The sequence below is a fragment of the Hirundo rustica genome, chromosome 3 (assembly GCF_015227805.2).
Source record: "Hirundo rustica isolate bHirRus1 chromosome 3, bHirRus1.pri.v3, whole genome shotgun sequence".
NCBI classification, from domain to species: Eukaryota; Metazoa; Chordata; class Aves; order Passeriformes; family Hirundinidae; genus Hirundo; species Hirundo rustica.
The window spans coordinates 110,198,115-110,213,608 of record NC_053452.1 but is presented as its reverse complement, the minus strand read 5'-3'; the positions used below and the strand labels follow the sequence as shown (position 1 = coordinate 110,213,608).

The 15,494-nt window shown below is 45.0% G+C and overlaps 1 protein-coding gene across 8 annotated transcripts in view; it reads left to right on the top strand.

Annotated features, from left to right (window-relative positions):
* The window catches only part of ITSN2 (intersectin 2), an 81,573-nt gene extending 67,201 nt beyond the window's left edge, over positions 1-14,372 (top strand). For all 8 annotated transcript variants that reach the window (XM_040058569.2, XM_040058574.2, XM_040058571.2 and 5 more), the window contains 11 exons: positions 5,663-5,784; positions 6,645-6,751; positions 7,377-7,560; positions 8,142-8,240; positions 8,390-8,557; positions 9,420-9,632; positions 10,377-10,498; positions 11,025-11,107; positions 11,253-11,336; positions 11,620-11,793; positions 12,899-14,372. In XM_040058569.2, coding sequence (XP_039914503.1) covers positions 5,663-5,784; positions 6,645-6,751; positions 7,377-7,560; positions 8,142-8,240; positions 8,390-8,557; positions 9,420-9,632; positions 10,377-10,498; positions 11,025-11,107; positions 11,253-11,336; positions 11,620-11,793; positions 12,899-13,056 — 1,514 coding nt within the window. In that variant the 3' untranslated portion in view covers positions 13,057-14,372. The remainder of the gene's footprint in view (positions 1-5,662; positions 5,785-6,644; positions 6,752-7,376; positions 7,561-8,141; positions 8,241-8,389; positions 8,558-9,419; positions 9,633-10,376; positions 10,499-11,024; positions 11,108-11,252; positions 11,337-11,619; positions 11,794-12,898) is intronic.
* Positions 14,373-15,494: the final 1,122 nt, after the last annotated feature.

The following is a 15,494-nucleotide window of genomic DNA, read 5'->3' as shown; positions in this document are numbered from 1 at the left end:
ATAATGCTGATTGAGAGAGACTTAGTCCCTGCCTTCAGTGTTTATCTGTACTGCAAAAGTCTGCCTAGCACAGCTCCAGCACAGTTGCCTGAGAGTTCTCCTCTCTTGCACAGTGGTGCAGAAAGAGTTGGATATACACAGCAGATCATCCAAAGGAAAGACTATGCCAAGGATGTATTTACAGCAAGATTATTTAAAAATAATATTCTGGATCAATGAAGCAGTGTGGCTATTGGAAGTTGCGTTTTAATCAAACTTTTACTTTTAAAAATGCTACTTTTCCTCTGGTTGTGTGCAATCCACCCCTTTGTTGATAAAAGACCATAGAGTTGAGTTCAGCTGGTCATCCCAGCCAGTCACATAGAATCACCTTTATTTGGGTGAAAAAGGTTGGCAGTGGAAAATACAGTCCTTTGTTGAACTCATGGTTCCCTGGCAAGAGCTGAGAGTATAAATGTTGCTGAGAGCCACACAAAGTTAAAAAGCAAACCTGAAGCCAACATAGAAAGCAAAACACGCTGTTTGCTGTTGCCTGCAGTGTGGTACTTGCTAAATGTTGTTTCCTGTGGGCCAGCAGACAACAGGGGCCCCGGCGTCACTGGGGGTGAGAAACAAACAGTGCTGTAAATGCACAAGAACGGGTACCAAACCCCTATTTCTGTAACTGTCTGGTTTGCAAAATGCACTAACAAACTACAGAAGCCTGGTGTGACACAAGCTTAGCTCCTGATCCAGGGCTGGATCCACACAGGAAGGTCTTGTGCCACCACGGGGACCAGAGGCAGGGCTGGGTGTGTGAGGAGCCCGTGGTGCCGAGGGCTGGGAGCATCCGGAGCGTTCTCCACGTGGTTAATGGTGCAGTCAGGAGCAGAGGGCACAAAGCTCCATCAGAAAGTTGCACACTAATAACTGAAACATCTCCCTCTGGTCACTGAACCTTTCTGCCGTCAGTGCTTTGTCAGATTGTATCGCTGTGTGATTCTCCTGGCAGGGTTGGAACCTCCTGTAAATAAGTCTGCTCGTAGGAATGCCGACACTCCTCGGCCCACAGCGGGAGCTGCTGCAGGGCCCTGCTACTTCAGTGTAATGAACCAATAAAAGTGCTGCGTTCTGGTGTGTGCTGCCTTAAAACCCCTCCCTGTCCTTCCCGAGCTCGAGTGTCACGTGTGGGATGGTTGTTGAGACACGCGAATGCAGGCTGTGCTTAGCATGAGGCAATTGTTCACCTTTGGATTTGAACAAAGTTGTAAGATAACTATGCAAATGTGTTTTATTAAAGGGACACATAAAAGGATCTAGTTTGTCTGTTGTGGTTTTTTTGTCCATCTGGGGAGGATTTTTCTCCCAGCTGAATAGCTTGGGTTGAGCATTGTGTCACCTGTTAGGGAGTGACTTGATTTTGCTTTTTACCTCTTGAAAATTGATTGATAAATTTCCTCTGTTGTAGCACAGTATTGTGTGTTCACTGATTAGGAACAATTGGATAAAAGTTTTTATTATTTCTCCCAGGGCCTGATGGAAACTGCCTTTTCCACAGTAGCAATTTCTTGGATTAGTTCCTTTGGTGGGTTTCAGAGGCTGCTGGCGGCTCCAGGAGTGACAGGAGTGCGTCCCAAGTGCGCTGGCCTCGTGTGTGCCTGCAGAGCCTGCACCTGGCTGTGCTGGTGTCCCCCGATGCCATCAGCTGCTCTCTGGCTGTACTGAAGGGACTGTGCAAATGCCAGCCCAATGTCCTTAAGGGGACATTTGGCCTTTCTATGGTAGGCTGGGAAAATGGAGGCAGGAAAAAAACCCCAACCCTTACCTGGGTTTTCCAGCCATGTCAGCTGGCTTCAGAGTCAAACATTTAAAACAAATAAACAACGCCCTCCAAACAAAACCCAACCCTAAACAAAGCAAGATACTTCCTTTTAAAAAGCAGTTTATATAGAATCATAGAATCATTAAGGTAGGAAAAGACCTTTAAGATGATCGTCAAAGTCAAATCATTAACCCTGCACCAATAACCCACATCCCAAAAAGCCATATCAATATGTTATTTTAACACTTCCGGGATGGTGTCTGCACCACTTCCCTGGGCAGCCTGTTCCAATGCTTTATAACCCTTTCCATGAAGATTTTTTTTCCTAATATCAAATCTAAACCTCTTCTCTATCCCTAAATTGTCTTCATTGGTCACCCAGTTAGTGCATCAGGTGTAGCTACATCCTTCCAGATGAGTGCCTGAGCTCCTGTTGGACAGTTGAGATGTCTTCAGAGCTGTCACTTTTAGTGGCTTTTTTCCACTGTCCATTGAGAGGGGAAGTCTGTTGGGAAGGTAGTGATAGGTTATTCATCTGTCTTTCATTGGAGGATTTCCTTTCTTCAGAAACTGTCCCTCTTCCCCTTGAATCTGCTCATACCCAAAAAGTCAGTAATGGGGAAGGTTTTCTCCCCCAGCCCCCCATGTATTTCAGGGTGTTGAATCTCATGCAGAGGAGAACATCTTTTCACTGTGGAACTCAGTTTTTCATGCAGGGGTAGTTATGTTAGTAGGAAAAAAAAAAATACTCCTTGTTCAGGTATATTTGGAAAGTATAATTTTAAATACAATTTCAGAGACTGGGATTTCTTGTTTATAAACTGCAGGTTGTTTTACCCTGGCAGCTGCTTCCTCAGCTCAGAGGGCAGGATTTAGCCCAGAGGGCACCACAGTCAGTGTAGGCATCTCTCTGTTGCTGTGCCCCGAGTTTCTATGGTTCCAGACACCCCCTGCTCACTGTGGTGAATGTTCTGGAGAGGGAGCTGGGCAGGCTGTGCCCCAGACTGGCTGAAAGCCTGGCATTGCCTGCTCTTGGAGGGAGAGGCAGGCTGGCTTCCCCTCCAGAGGACAGGTATCCCTCTTGGTCAGCAGAGCAAGTGAGCAGCTGCAATTCCTTGCTGCAGACACTCCCAGAAATCCCACTGCTCTTCCTGAGCTGCCTGGGGAGCTTGGGATGACGTTTCACCAGAAGGAAGCCAAGCCAAGAGCTTTCTGCTGCCAAACAAGGTAGTTTTATTGCTTCCATGCACATTCCTAGCTGTTAAACCAGCAGAAAACTGCTGTTTTCTTTTTCTCCCCTTGGGATTTGTTTGCTGCCAGCGTATGAGCAGGGAGTCAGATAAGTGCCAGAATTGATGCAAGAAAAGGAGGGAACAGCAGTGTGGGAGGAGAAGAGGTAGAAACGTAGCTCCACCCTTTCACCACCAGTGAGCCCATGGGTTGCTGTGGCCACTTAGGAAAAACATTGGCAAATGCACTCGTTAGGCTGGTTTATTCTCTTTTTAGTTTTTGTTTTTCCCTTCAGACTCAAATGTCTGAATTCACCCTCTAAAATCAAATGTGGGGATTACATTATGTGTTTTTATGCTAGTATCATCAGACCTATCAAAATTTGGAATGTTTTCACTAGTAAACACCGGTGTTTAAATAAAATTATATAAAATACTAAATACAAAATAGCATTCATCCCTTCATCGCAGAAGCTGACAGTCCAAACACAAGGTTAGCACAGGAGCCAGTTAATGTAACTGCATTTTTGCATCTGATAACAAATTTATAAACCAAATCTATTTTAATGCATAAAAAAGGCCCATTTCTCTCCCAGGCTTGGCCCCAGCTTTCAGTGGTCAGCATGAGACAGACCCAAACCCCAGCATGTGGGTTGTTCCAGCAGCTGGGACACAAGGCAGCAGGAGGCTCAGTCCATCCCTGCTTCTGTCACAGGAGTGCACCTTGCAGGACAGGGAGCCACTGGCCAAAGCTGAGACTTCCAAATCTGGACAATTAATGCCTGGTTACTGTGAAAGTCTTCGGATTATCCTAAAATTTCATGTCTTAGTAACCAGGTGGGCTTAAACTCAGTCCTGTACAGACTGAAGAGTGACACAAGAATCCAGAAGTAGTGCATTGGCCATAGACTGTCTCAATGGACTAAGACATCAAACTTAGCAAGAATCACTTTTATCTGTAACTTTATTCCTTTTTCTCATCTAATTTTGGCCTGGTTGTAGCTTTGGGGATAACTAAGGCCAGAAGGAGCATTCTGTGTGATCACAAGAGCTGCAATCCCTCATCTCTTCTAAAAAAGTGGTGTTTTTTCAAACCTTGTCAGAAAGCTTAACATCTGTGATCCTCCTAAGGGTGCAAAACAGAACTGAAAAGTCCTGATTTTCAATCTAGCTGTTATCTTTGCTGTTTTACCTCTTTCTGTGTTCAAAGGGTTTCCTTGTTACAGTGTCCTAAAATTTCACTTGGCAAGAGTTTCTCTTCTGCTGACAGTTGCTCTTTCAGAGCACCTTGGTGCTGGTGTCACCGGAAGCTCAGGAGCCTGTGAGGTTCCCATTAGACCACTGTCACATCGAGTTCAGCCTAATGTTTAGTGTTTCTTGGTTTATTCCCCTCAAATTTATTACTAACTCGCCTTCCCATGAGCAGATCTATACCTTGGCAGTGAACAGTCACATCCTTTTGTGCCAGGAGTGTCAGGGTGACGAGGGAGACGCAGCCCTTCCTGCTGTAGGTCATTCTGCCTTTCACAACTCTTGTAAACCTTCATGAAGTATTGTTCCTCTAGAACTGCCGGATCTAAGGGAGTCCCTGCGAGGTCCTTTCTGCTATCCTGCAAAACCCAGCGTTCACCTGGTATTGCAACCTGATGCCATCGCATCCAGCCATAGATGGATGTTCTCAAACGCTCTGTAATTGTTCCTTTTTTTTTTCCTTTTCCCTCACCCTGCTGCTTTGCAGTACTCTGCTGTGTGATGGCTGACAGAGGGATAAGATTGACTTTCTGCGCTCTCCTTTACCCAGCTAAACACATTCACCCCTCTGGTTTTACCAGTTTTTGGTTTGGTACTAAAGTTTGAACACTGTTGTCTTGTTTACTAACATCCAGTAGAGAAAGAGTCATGTGAAGCGGCAGGGGCTGCATGTTCTGACAGAAATTTGGAGTTTGTGTCATTGACTGTTGGTGTGTTCCCATGCATGACTTTGATTCTTCATTCTTGATGCATAAAAATAATTCAGTATATTTCCAGCTCATTTTGAGGGAAAAAAGTCGTGCAGCCGTGAAGTTACACAACTTCAATGTTACGTGTTACAGCTTTACAAATTTGTAGTGATGGTTTGTATCATAAATTAATAACTAAGACAGAGAACTTCGGAAGTGGGGTAGGGATTAAAGGTGCAATGTCCTAAGTCAGGACCAGCCACATTTTCTATGGCTTCATCTCATAAAAGACAACTTAGAATCATTAAGGTTGGAAAAGATCTTTAAGATCATCAACTGTAAAAAGACATTGCTCAAGGTAAGAGAAAATTGCAGCTTCAAATCAGTGTGGCAGAAGAGATGAGAAAAGTCATAAGATAAATGGAGTGGCAAGAAGTCAGGAACTCTTATTGTGCATCACTGTACAAGTGGTGTTCAAAGAAATAAAAAGGTGATATACTGAAAAGTGCCACAAAGAAGGGAGGGGGTTGATTGCTACACCACCTGATCTTGAATCCTGCTGCTGCTGTGCAGAGGGTTTACCAGTGCCTGTCTAGTCTGAGCCAGAGACTGCTGAATGCTGGTGCAGGTTTGTTAATTTATCAGATCTGATGCCTTGAGTGGGATCTAAACTCCTGCCTTACTTCCTGCAGGGTGTGCTGATCTCCAGAGCCTTGACACCATGCAGCCCATGGAAAGGAAAAGGCAGGGCTACATTCACGAGCTCATTCAGACAGAAGAAAGGTACATGGATGATCTGCAGCTCGTCGTAGAGGTGAGATGTCTTGGATGTGAAAATGCATTTGGAAAAAGAACACCTCTATATTGAACAATAACAATAAAGGGATTCTTATGAATTGTGAGATGATGGAGGAAGAAAGGTGTGTGGGCACCTCTCTTTCCAGTGAATGATATATGGTTGCTCACCAGTCAAAATCACCACTTTGTGAAACCATCAGCTTACAAAGACCTTCCTATTTTCCAAATCCTGTTATTAGGTGTTTGGGCTCAGTAAAAAGATTATGGGGCTGGGGCCAGGTGTGAGCAGAGCTGCACAGAGCTGTAGAAGCACCATAAGAGCTTATCACCTGCCTTCTCCCCAGTTTTATTTCTGAAAGCAAGACCACCTCCCTTGGCAGGGCAGGGACAGGCCAGCATTAAGTGCTCTTGGATGTCCAGCCTGGCCTCTCTGTACAGAACAGTGGTGAGGTGAAGTGGCAGATGTTCAACAGTCGAGTCACAGGGGTGCTCTGCTCACCAGAGATGAGGTGCTGAGGGCCCCTGAGAGCAGCTGTGGTCCTGCACACAGGGTGACCCTGAGTGCTCTGGGTCAGGGGAGAGGAGCAGTGCCTGAGTGTAATTTGTGCAGTGATTGACTCTGCAATCCTGGGAATTCTCTTCTGCTGAGCTGTCAGCCTGCAGGTCCCAGTGCTTGTCCTTGCTTTGCAAGTGCTGATTCCTGTGTCAGAATGGGGTCACATGCTCAAGGAAAACAGCTGTCACAAATGCTAACAAGGAATTGCTTTTAATTGCTGAGAAATTAGACACTGTGCAGTCAAAGAAAGTCACTGCTGAGCTAAGCAAGAGGCAGAGCCGGTTCTGTTCTCTGAAGAACTGCCCATTTTTTGGCTGCAGGTTTTCCAAAAACCAATGGCTGATTCAGGCTGTCTCGCAGAAGGAGAAATGGGGCTGATCTTTGTTAACTGGAAAGAACTCATCATGTCAAATACAAAGTTACTGAAGTGAGTACTTACCTGCAGTCTTACCTTTTCCTTTTCATTGTTCTGTTGTTTTCCCCCAGGAAGTTTGCTGGGTTTACAGCCAATATTCTGTCCTTGCTGATTATTTCCTGTGCATACTTGCACATGCACAGGAAATGCAGTCAGACTGCTTCAAAGGGAGCTGTAATAAGAGAGAGGGAGAAATAAAAGCAAGGACAAATGAACCTTTGCTATAATACCTTAGAAACAGACCCTACACAAAAGTATATGCATGGGAGCTTTTTTTCCCAGTTTTCTGCAAAGCAACATTTTATTCTCTAAAAATAATCTTTAGAAAGATAGAGCAGCTAGTAATTCACTGAATGGGATGCTGGTTGAATGTAGAGATTGATGCTGACTGTCCCAGAAACCTCAAAGGAGAATCCCAGTTCCCCCAGACCCCACCAGGGAGATTGTTCAGCTCAGGGTGTTGTGTCTTCCTGGGGTTTCAGGCAGGACTCCGGCACCTCCTGGAAGTGCCTGTGCTGTGTAAGGAAATTCACCTGCCAGGTTTGTGTCCTTTCAGAGGTGCATCTGTAAGGGTTGTGATTTAGGCCTGGCAGACTTGGCAGCAAAGTTGCATGGTGATCTCGTTCCTCCTCCGCAGAGCCTTGCGGGTGCGTAAGAAAACGGGAGGGGAGAAGATGCCGGTGCAGATGATCGGGGACATCCTGGCAGCTGAGCTGTCCCACATGCAGGCCTACATTCGCTTCTGCAGCTGCCAGCTCAACGGAGCGTCCCTGCTGCAGCAGAAAACTGATGAAGATGCTGATTTCAAAGACTACTTAAAGGTATCTGATTCAGTAGCTTTTGTGCCTCCCCCTTTCCTCGATGACAGGAGCCCATCTAAACGGCATCAACAACATCAAAATAACCCAGAAAAGTAAAAACCTGCAAAAATAGCTAAGAAGCTTCCAAGGTGTATTTACGTGGTGACCGTGGCTAACACTGTGTTTGCTCTTTATTTATAGCACTGTCTTTCTCTCTAGCTAATTTACTTAGGCCATGAAAGGAAAATTGTCAGAACAGCTGACATCAGGCATTTGTTTCTTTCATTGCTTTGTTCTTTTTCAACCTGAGAGGAGCCTGCAGTATCAAAATAAAAGCTGGAACAGTTTTGAATGTAAAGATTCTGCATAAACAATGACCCTGTGATTTATGCTGGCAAAGAATCTGGGTGCAATGACACTGCCAGCTTTCCTGTTTGTTCTAGATACAAGTAGTCTTTGCTTACTGAAAAAAATCCAAGATCTCTTGGAATACCTGAAAAAATTAATCTGGTCAGAGAATATTCATTATTCAGTGTCAGTGATGCAACTGTTTTCTGATGACTAATGCAATGTCTCTGCTAAATCTCTGGGTTGCACCACAGAAACTTGCCCTGGACCCTCGCTGCAAAGGAATGCCCCTCTCCAGCTTCCTCCTGAAACCCATGCAAAGGATAACGCGCTACCCTCTGCTCATAAAGAGTGTGAGTACCCTAAGTGAGGTTTTGTAGGTGAATGCTTTGAGTTTGATCTCCGTAGCAAAAGTCAGGATAAAGGCTTGTCCCTTTGTGGGGATTTCTCTGTGCTTACCTCTGTTTTTATCTTGTTTTCTCTCCGCTTTGATCCACACCAGATTCTAGAGAACACTCCAGAGAACCACCCGGATCACAGTAACCTCCGGCTCGCCCTGGAGCGTGCAGAGGAGTTGTGCTCCCAGGTGAACGAGGGCGTGCGTGAGAAGGAGAACTCGGACAGGCTGGAATGGATCCAGGCCCACGTCCAGTGTGAAGGCCTTGCTGAGGTACCTGCACTGATGCTCTGAGGGCTGAGGCTTTTCAGTCATTTCAGCAAGGCTGGGGAGGGAATGGGAGCCCTTGCTCTCATCCCTAACTGGAACATGATCCACTGCTGAACTCTGGGCAGGAAAGCTTTTATTGAATCCTACTCACAGCCATAATGTGATGAACCATTGCTTTTGCATGACTGCAGTGGCAGAGAAATCTTGATTTATCAGCTTAAAAAGTGGTATCATTTAGACCATTAAACAGACAGAAATAACTCTTCTCTCTGAACTCCTGATCATGCTGCCACTGGGCTAAGTCAGGTGTTACTATGGAGGATTTCACATAGTGTGTGTTTCCCAGGGTTTTCCTTCAAGCAGGAAGGGAACAGCAGCCCTCAGTGCCAGATCCTCAAGGATACGTGGTATTCAGGCTCCTGTACCTTCCAGGACAGCCTTCAAACTGAGCTGTGTGTGACAGTTCTCCACTGCATAAGGAACTAGGGAACTAGGGCTTGACAGACCCAGAAGGTCTTTCCTGGTTCCATCACTTAATCACCTGAAAGAGGTGGCCTGACTGCAGCCTGTTCAGCTTCTTCTTAAACACAGCTTCTGGACAACACAGAAGTGGCCATGCAGTAAATGCCTCCATCTGGTCGTCCCTCTGTGTGTCTTTAGTAAAGCTTAAATCTCCTCTGAGGTGCGAGTTGTGCTGTGGCCATGGCTGATCACAGAACAGTTCCCTTCTCTTCATTTATAATGGAATTCATTAAACAAAACAGAAGAACATTTTCAACAGCTTGCTCAGTCTCCACAGTGAAGAGGGACAGGAGCTGATGTCTGCACAGACTTGCTGCTGCTAATGGGTTTTGTCTCTTGCCAGCAACCCGTGTTCAACTCCCTGACAAACTGCTTGGGACCACGGAAGCTCCTGCACAGTGGGAAGCTGTACAAGGCCAAGAGCAGTAAGGAGCTGTATGGATTCCTTTTCAATGACTTCCTGCTGCTCACCTACATGGTTAAACAGTTTGTGTCTTCCGGATCTGATAAACTGTTCAGCCCCAAATCCAACTCCCAGTTCAAAATGTACAAAATGGTGAGTGAGTCAAGGCGCTCCGTGGTCGTGTTGGTACAGTGGGTCCTGGCTTCTGATGAGGAATGCTTTTCTCCCCCTGGGATTAGCTGTGTGGCCCCTTCTGCTGTCATATGGGCATGTTCTGGCAGACAACTTGCAGAAATGACATTGGCTTAGTACTCAGAAAAGGACAGACTTCTGCATCTTGGTTTAACAAACACTTCTGTCCACTTTGGGGGGAAAGGGCAGAAGTAGCATCATGCTTGAACACCTGAGTGGCATGTTCAGAAGCAGGAGCCTTGATTTCAGTTTGTGCAGGTTCCTGCATCCACAAGAAAATTCCTGTCCTTCAGAAAACAGTAGAAGGTGCAAAATTTTAGTCTCTGTGCCCACACAGTGTGTGCTCTCAAGATTCTGATACGGAAGACGTAAGTTTAAGTATCAGGGATGCTTTCCCACAGAGAACCTGAGAGATTCCTCTCAGGAGGAGAGGATTTCCTAGCTCCACACTGCAGCTCTGCTTGCACGCTCCTGCCCCTTTCTTCACAAAGCTCTTTGCCTAGGAAAACAGAATGGGGTGAATCGCCAGAGTAGTTTTTCTCTCAGCCCTTTCTTGCATCCTTTACACAGTGATCTCGTTGTTTGTCCTGTGTCCTATGACTTTCATTTTCCCTACAGTAAAACAGTGTATTTAAACATGCTTCTAGAGTTTCTGCCTGTTGTCACAGGGTGATGCTGCCACAGTGACATCTGCTTTTCTTTCAGCCTGTGTTCCTTAATGAAGTTCTCGTGAAGCTGCCCACAGACCCTTCAAGTGATGAGCCAGTTTTTCACATATCACACATTGACAGAGTTTACACACTTAAAACTGACAACATTAATGAGCGGTGAGTAGTGAAAATGCAAATCTGGGTTTCAACTTGCTCATCGATGCTGCAGGCTGTGTTTCCAATGAGCAGACAGGGGCTCTGAGCCCAGGAACAGAGCTGTCTCTTGGTCAGGAAATAAACTCACTTGACTCTCATTTGAATGAGAAGTTTTCTCTGATTTTGTTCTGCTTCTGCAGCAGCTCTTGCAGTGGCATCCAGCCACATCTGCTGCTCCTTGATCTTTCAGTTGTTTCGAAGAACAGTTTAGGGCTGCAAAATCCAGCCCTCCATAGGACTCTTCCCCAGTCCTGGGCAGTCTTTAACGTGACCCAGCAGTCTTTAATAAAACAGCAACTCCACGTCCATTATTTAGGCTGATTTGGAATGTGCATAAGATTAAATCCAAAACCGCCATTTCCTTAGTCCGTGAACTGACTTGATTTGTGATGCCTCAAGGGGGAAATGGAGAAAGAGAGTGGGGCAGAGTCACTGAAGCTTTTACTGCCTGTGGAATGACCCTGACTCTAGGGATTGCCCTTTGCAGGACTGCCTGGGTCCAGAAAATCAAAGCGGCGTCAGAGCAATACATTGAAACGGAGAAGAAGAAACGCGAAAAGGCTTATCAAGGTACCCACCGAGCTCTGTAGTTCCCTCTCATCCACCTGGATACAGGGGCAGGGCATTTGAGGATGCCAGTGTCTCCTTCTTCAGATCTATTGCCAGTTCTTACAGTTCCAAGCAATCTGTTTATTTCTGACCTCTTTGTTCCCAGCTCGTTCACAGAAAACCTCAGGAATAGGACGCTTGATGGTGCACGTGATTGAAGCAACAGAACTAAAGGCCTGTAAGCCCAATGGTGAGTGAGGGAAACAGTCTCAGAGCACTTTTACCCCTGTAACTTTTGAAAAGGCTTGCTGAGAGGAGTTGGTCATTTGGGAAACACTGTGGTTTTTCTACATTTTCTGTATGAAATAGTCATTCTTTAGCTTCAGAGGAACGAGTGAAGAACCAGCTCTGTGCTACTCTGGGATATAGGGATTGCCTGAGCCGCACTTTCTGGCAGCAGCAGTGATGTGTGTCCAGATGGAGGGGGTGGTTCTGGCACTGCAGAGGGGTTTCAATCCCTCTTCTGTGTTTAGGGAAGAGCAACCCATACTGTGAGATCAGCATGGGCTCACAGAGCTACACTACCAGGACCCTGCAGGACACCCTGAATCCCAAGTGGAACTTCAACTGCCAGTTCTTCATCAAGGATCTGTATCAGGATGTCCTGTGTATCACCATGTTCGACAGGGATCAGTTCTCACCTGATGGTAAGTGTGAATATTTAGGCAAAGAATGCTTTTTTGTTAGCTGAGGTACCCAGTTCCTAAGCAGCAGTTTCAAGAGCCTGTAGGTCTGACTGCTGCCTGGGAAATGGGTAAAAACAATTCCTCAGTACTCAATAGCCTTCTGGAGCCAGCAACTCCAGGCAGTGAGATTTGATCCCAGTCTGGCTTTTGTATCAGACACAGAATTATTTTGTCAGACTGAGGAGACAGAAGAGTTGAAAGCAGAAATTCTACTCACGATAGGTGTTCAAAAATAAGGTCCTGGGTTATATTTTCACAGCAACAGCTTGATCAGCTTTCTTGTTGCTGGGAAACTGAGCACGTTTTTGGCAGTCATTTGCTTCTCATATTCTCTAAAAGGTTAAGTGCTTTTTCAGGGCTCCGACACACAGTCAATTATTGCAAATTTGCAGGGAACTGCCTTGACCTGAGATGCCCTGTGTGTAACCATACCTCAGTCTTTTCTCCTGTGAGCTAATGTGAGTTTGGATGGCTGCTTCTCCCAGCTGGACAGCTGAGTCTTGTTTTTTAGTCCATGGTGAACCTTTTAATGCACACACACACACAGATGTCATGTAAGAAATAGCCACACACAAGATGTATGATTGCTGAATAAGACTGTAAACCTAGTAGTAGCAGTAATTGTTGAACGTCATTGTTCTTGTGAGAAGCATAATATATAGACATAATTAAAAGTTGGCTGAGGCAAAATAGTTGATGTTTTTATTGTCTTTGAGCACTTTAGCTGATTGGTAAACAAGTTCCATCACCTAACTCTGACCAGCCAGCTCTCAAACTGGAGAACATTTGGAATTGTGTTTCTGAAAGGGTATTTTCTAAGAGTATTTTTAAAGCCCTTAGCTCAAACTGTGACAGCCTGATTCCACAGCATTGTTCTCTTCTAAAAAGGCCATTTTTTTTGTCACTGCTGGCTGGTTTACACAGGGCTGGGGTCCAATCCAACTGGAAGCCTGGGAGTGGTGCTCTGAAACTGAGCACGTACCCCACAGAATTGCATTAACCTGACTCAGATTTTCTAAGGTCAATATCTTTGCCTGATGAAATTTCTTATTCATTTGCCCAACAGATTTTTTGGGCCGTACTGAAGTTCCAGTAGCAAAAATCAGAACAGAACAAGAGAGCAAAGGCCCCACAACCAAACACTTACTGCTGCATGAAGTTCCAACAGGAGAGGTGTGGGTGCGCTTTGACCTGCAGCTCTTTGATCAGAAAACACTCCTCTAAGAACGCTTTTTTTTTAATTTATGAAGGACAACTGAAGCTGACAGCCTCAACGTCTTTTGGTAAAAGATTCCCTGTCCCATGCTGGTTATTAAGCAAGAATTCCTGCTGCTTTTATATTTCCTCTTAGTTCCTGGTTGCGCTTAGTTCCTGGTTCCTTGCAGTGTTCCGAGTTGTTGATCTATGCAAACACAGATATTACTGTAAATACAGTACTATAGCTCAGTGCCTTTTTATTATGTTGGAATATCTTGGGTTTGGATGCCAATGTTTCCATTTTCAGGGCCATAAAAAGTATTATGTAGAAATGTGGCACCAAACTGTTTGTATATTTTACCACTTAGTCTGACAGACAGACTGAGGAATGGTTTAAGCTCAGCACTAGAATCATTCCATTTGAAATCTTAAAGTGATATCCACTGGAATTTTCCCATCTCAGGATGATAGTTTTAACGGTTAAATGCTGAAGAAGCCTTAGCACTGGAGAAGCCTCCAATATATTGTATATTCTTCTAAGAATCAAATGTAGTTCTTTACTTGACTTTAGTTCTGCACTGGAATCAGTAACTGCTACTTGATTTTTCTTTCTGCTTCAGTTTGATTTATCATTCTCTGCTGAGACAATGTGGTTGTGAAGAATAACTAGAAAAAAAACTTTAAATACTGTGACCCACAACAATGTGGCAAAATACTCTTCAGCTCTTTGGGTTTTTTCTTAAATATAACTTATTTGTGTACATTTCCTCGGTCTTGCAGACCTCCATGTGAATCTTGAAGCTTGACATTGCCAACATGTATATAGAGAGTAAAATATAAGTTTATTAATTTGTCTACAGATGTTTATTGATGCATAGTGATTTTAAAAAAGTATATTTTATTGTACAGGGGAATGTGAAATAACGAGAAAAACTTATAGGATTTGTTCAAGGAAAGTTTATTACAAGTTTAAAAGGTTTGCTCTGGGGAACTGTCACCCCATTATAAACCTGTAAAATGAACTGGTTGAAAGCAAAATCTTTCTCTTGGCACCAAATCGGGGATGGTTTTAAAAAAAGAGAAAGTTTGTTTATAAACATTTGATACATTGTAACCATTTTACTGCCGCCTTTAAGCTGCTTTGTTGCAGAAGCACAGCATGCAGTTCTGAGCAGCCTGTGCCCTTGTTTTCCACGGGTGCAGAAATTCCTCCTGAAGTCTGGCAGTTTCCCACCCAGTCACCATCTGTGCACCCTCCTGTTACTGAGTCAACCTCTTGTTACATTTAACAGTTTTCTGTGGTTCAGTATTTCTAATCCTAAATAAAACTCAACTCTTGGCAACCCACGTGAGATTGTGTCTGTGCAATGGGCGTTTGGAGGACAGAGAAAATTCTGTTTCCATGTTTGAGCCTAGAGCTGCTGAGCAGCCACAGCAGCAGGGAGACAGGACTGCACTGGCACAGGTCTGAGGGCACTGGCAGCAGCTGCTGCTCAGCACCAAGTCTCCAAAAAGCACCACATGTTTTGTACACCACTTCCCATCTCCTCTCCCCTCCTTATTTCCTGCCTTCTCAAAACACCTACGGTGTACGTTAAAGTTTGATTTCCTGCTTGGACACTGTCTCCAGGAGAGAACACCAGCACTGTCTTTATTGAGCTCAGCCCAAGTTAAACCTCCTAAAATAGCAGGTTTTAGCCTGTAGAGCATTGAACTGGATTGTGGCAAGAAGAGGAGCAGTATCTCAGACACTTCTTTGGCTGCAAGGTAACATTTCAAGACTACATGTTTAAGGCAATAAGTTTATTGCAGTTTGCCCAGAGACCTGGGCTGCTCTCACTTGCTTTGGCAGTGCATGTAACCTGTTTTGTAATGGGTACCTTTGGTGGCTGTGCTTGCTGCTGTGCTCAGCTGGAGGCCAGGTGACATCATTGGTTCTCTCTGTCATTGTGCTGGTTGATGACTTTCATCCTATAAAGAGAAGGGAAAACTGTTGCCATGCTTCTGCAAAGATCAGCTGAGCTGTTAAGATTCTTTCTTTCTACATAGCACACACTGAGCTTGCCTGGGAGCTCTCCTGCCCTCCTTGGACAGGACACCCTCGGTGCTACCACAATGGACTTGAAATGAGGAAAACAAACTTCCCCTGCCATTGCTACTGTGCCTCAAAACCTGGGCTTAGTATAGATCCAGACTGTATTCCTGGGAAAAACCATGTTCAAGCATCCTTGGGTTTAAATGCAGTAGGAGTGAGTGAGTGGAACTAGAATGTGCTCCCCTAGAGCAGCCCCCCAGCAGCACATCAGTGACACACTCTTAACTTCCTGCTGCTCAGAGTGGGACTCCAAACCTCCTCACATCTTCCAGCAGTCTGTGCACGTCTTCTGAAGAATGGATCGTACTCTGATGGGTCATAATCATCCAAAAACACGTAGCCCTGTGGGAGAAGCAGGTACTGGGTCAGG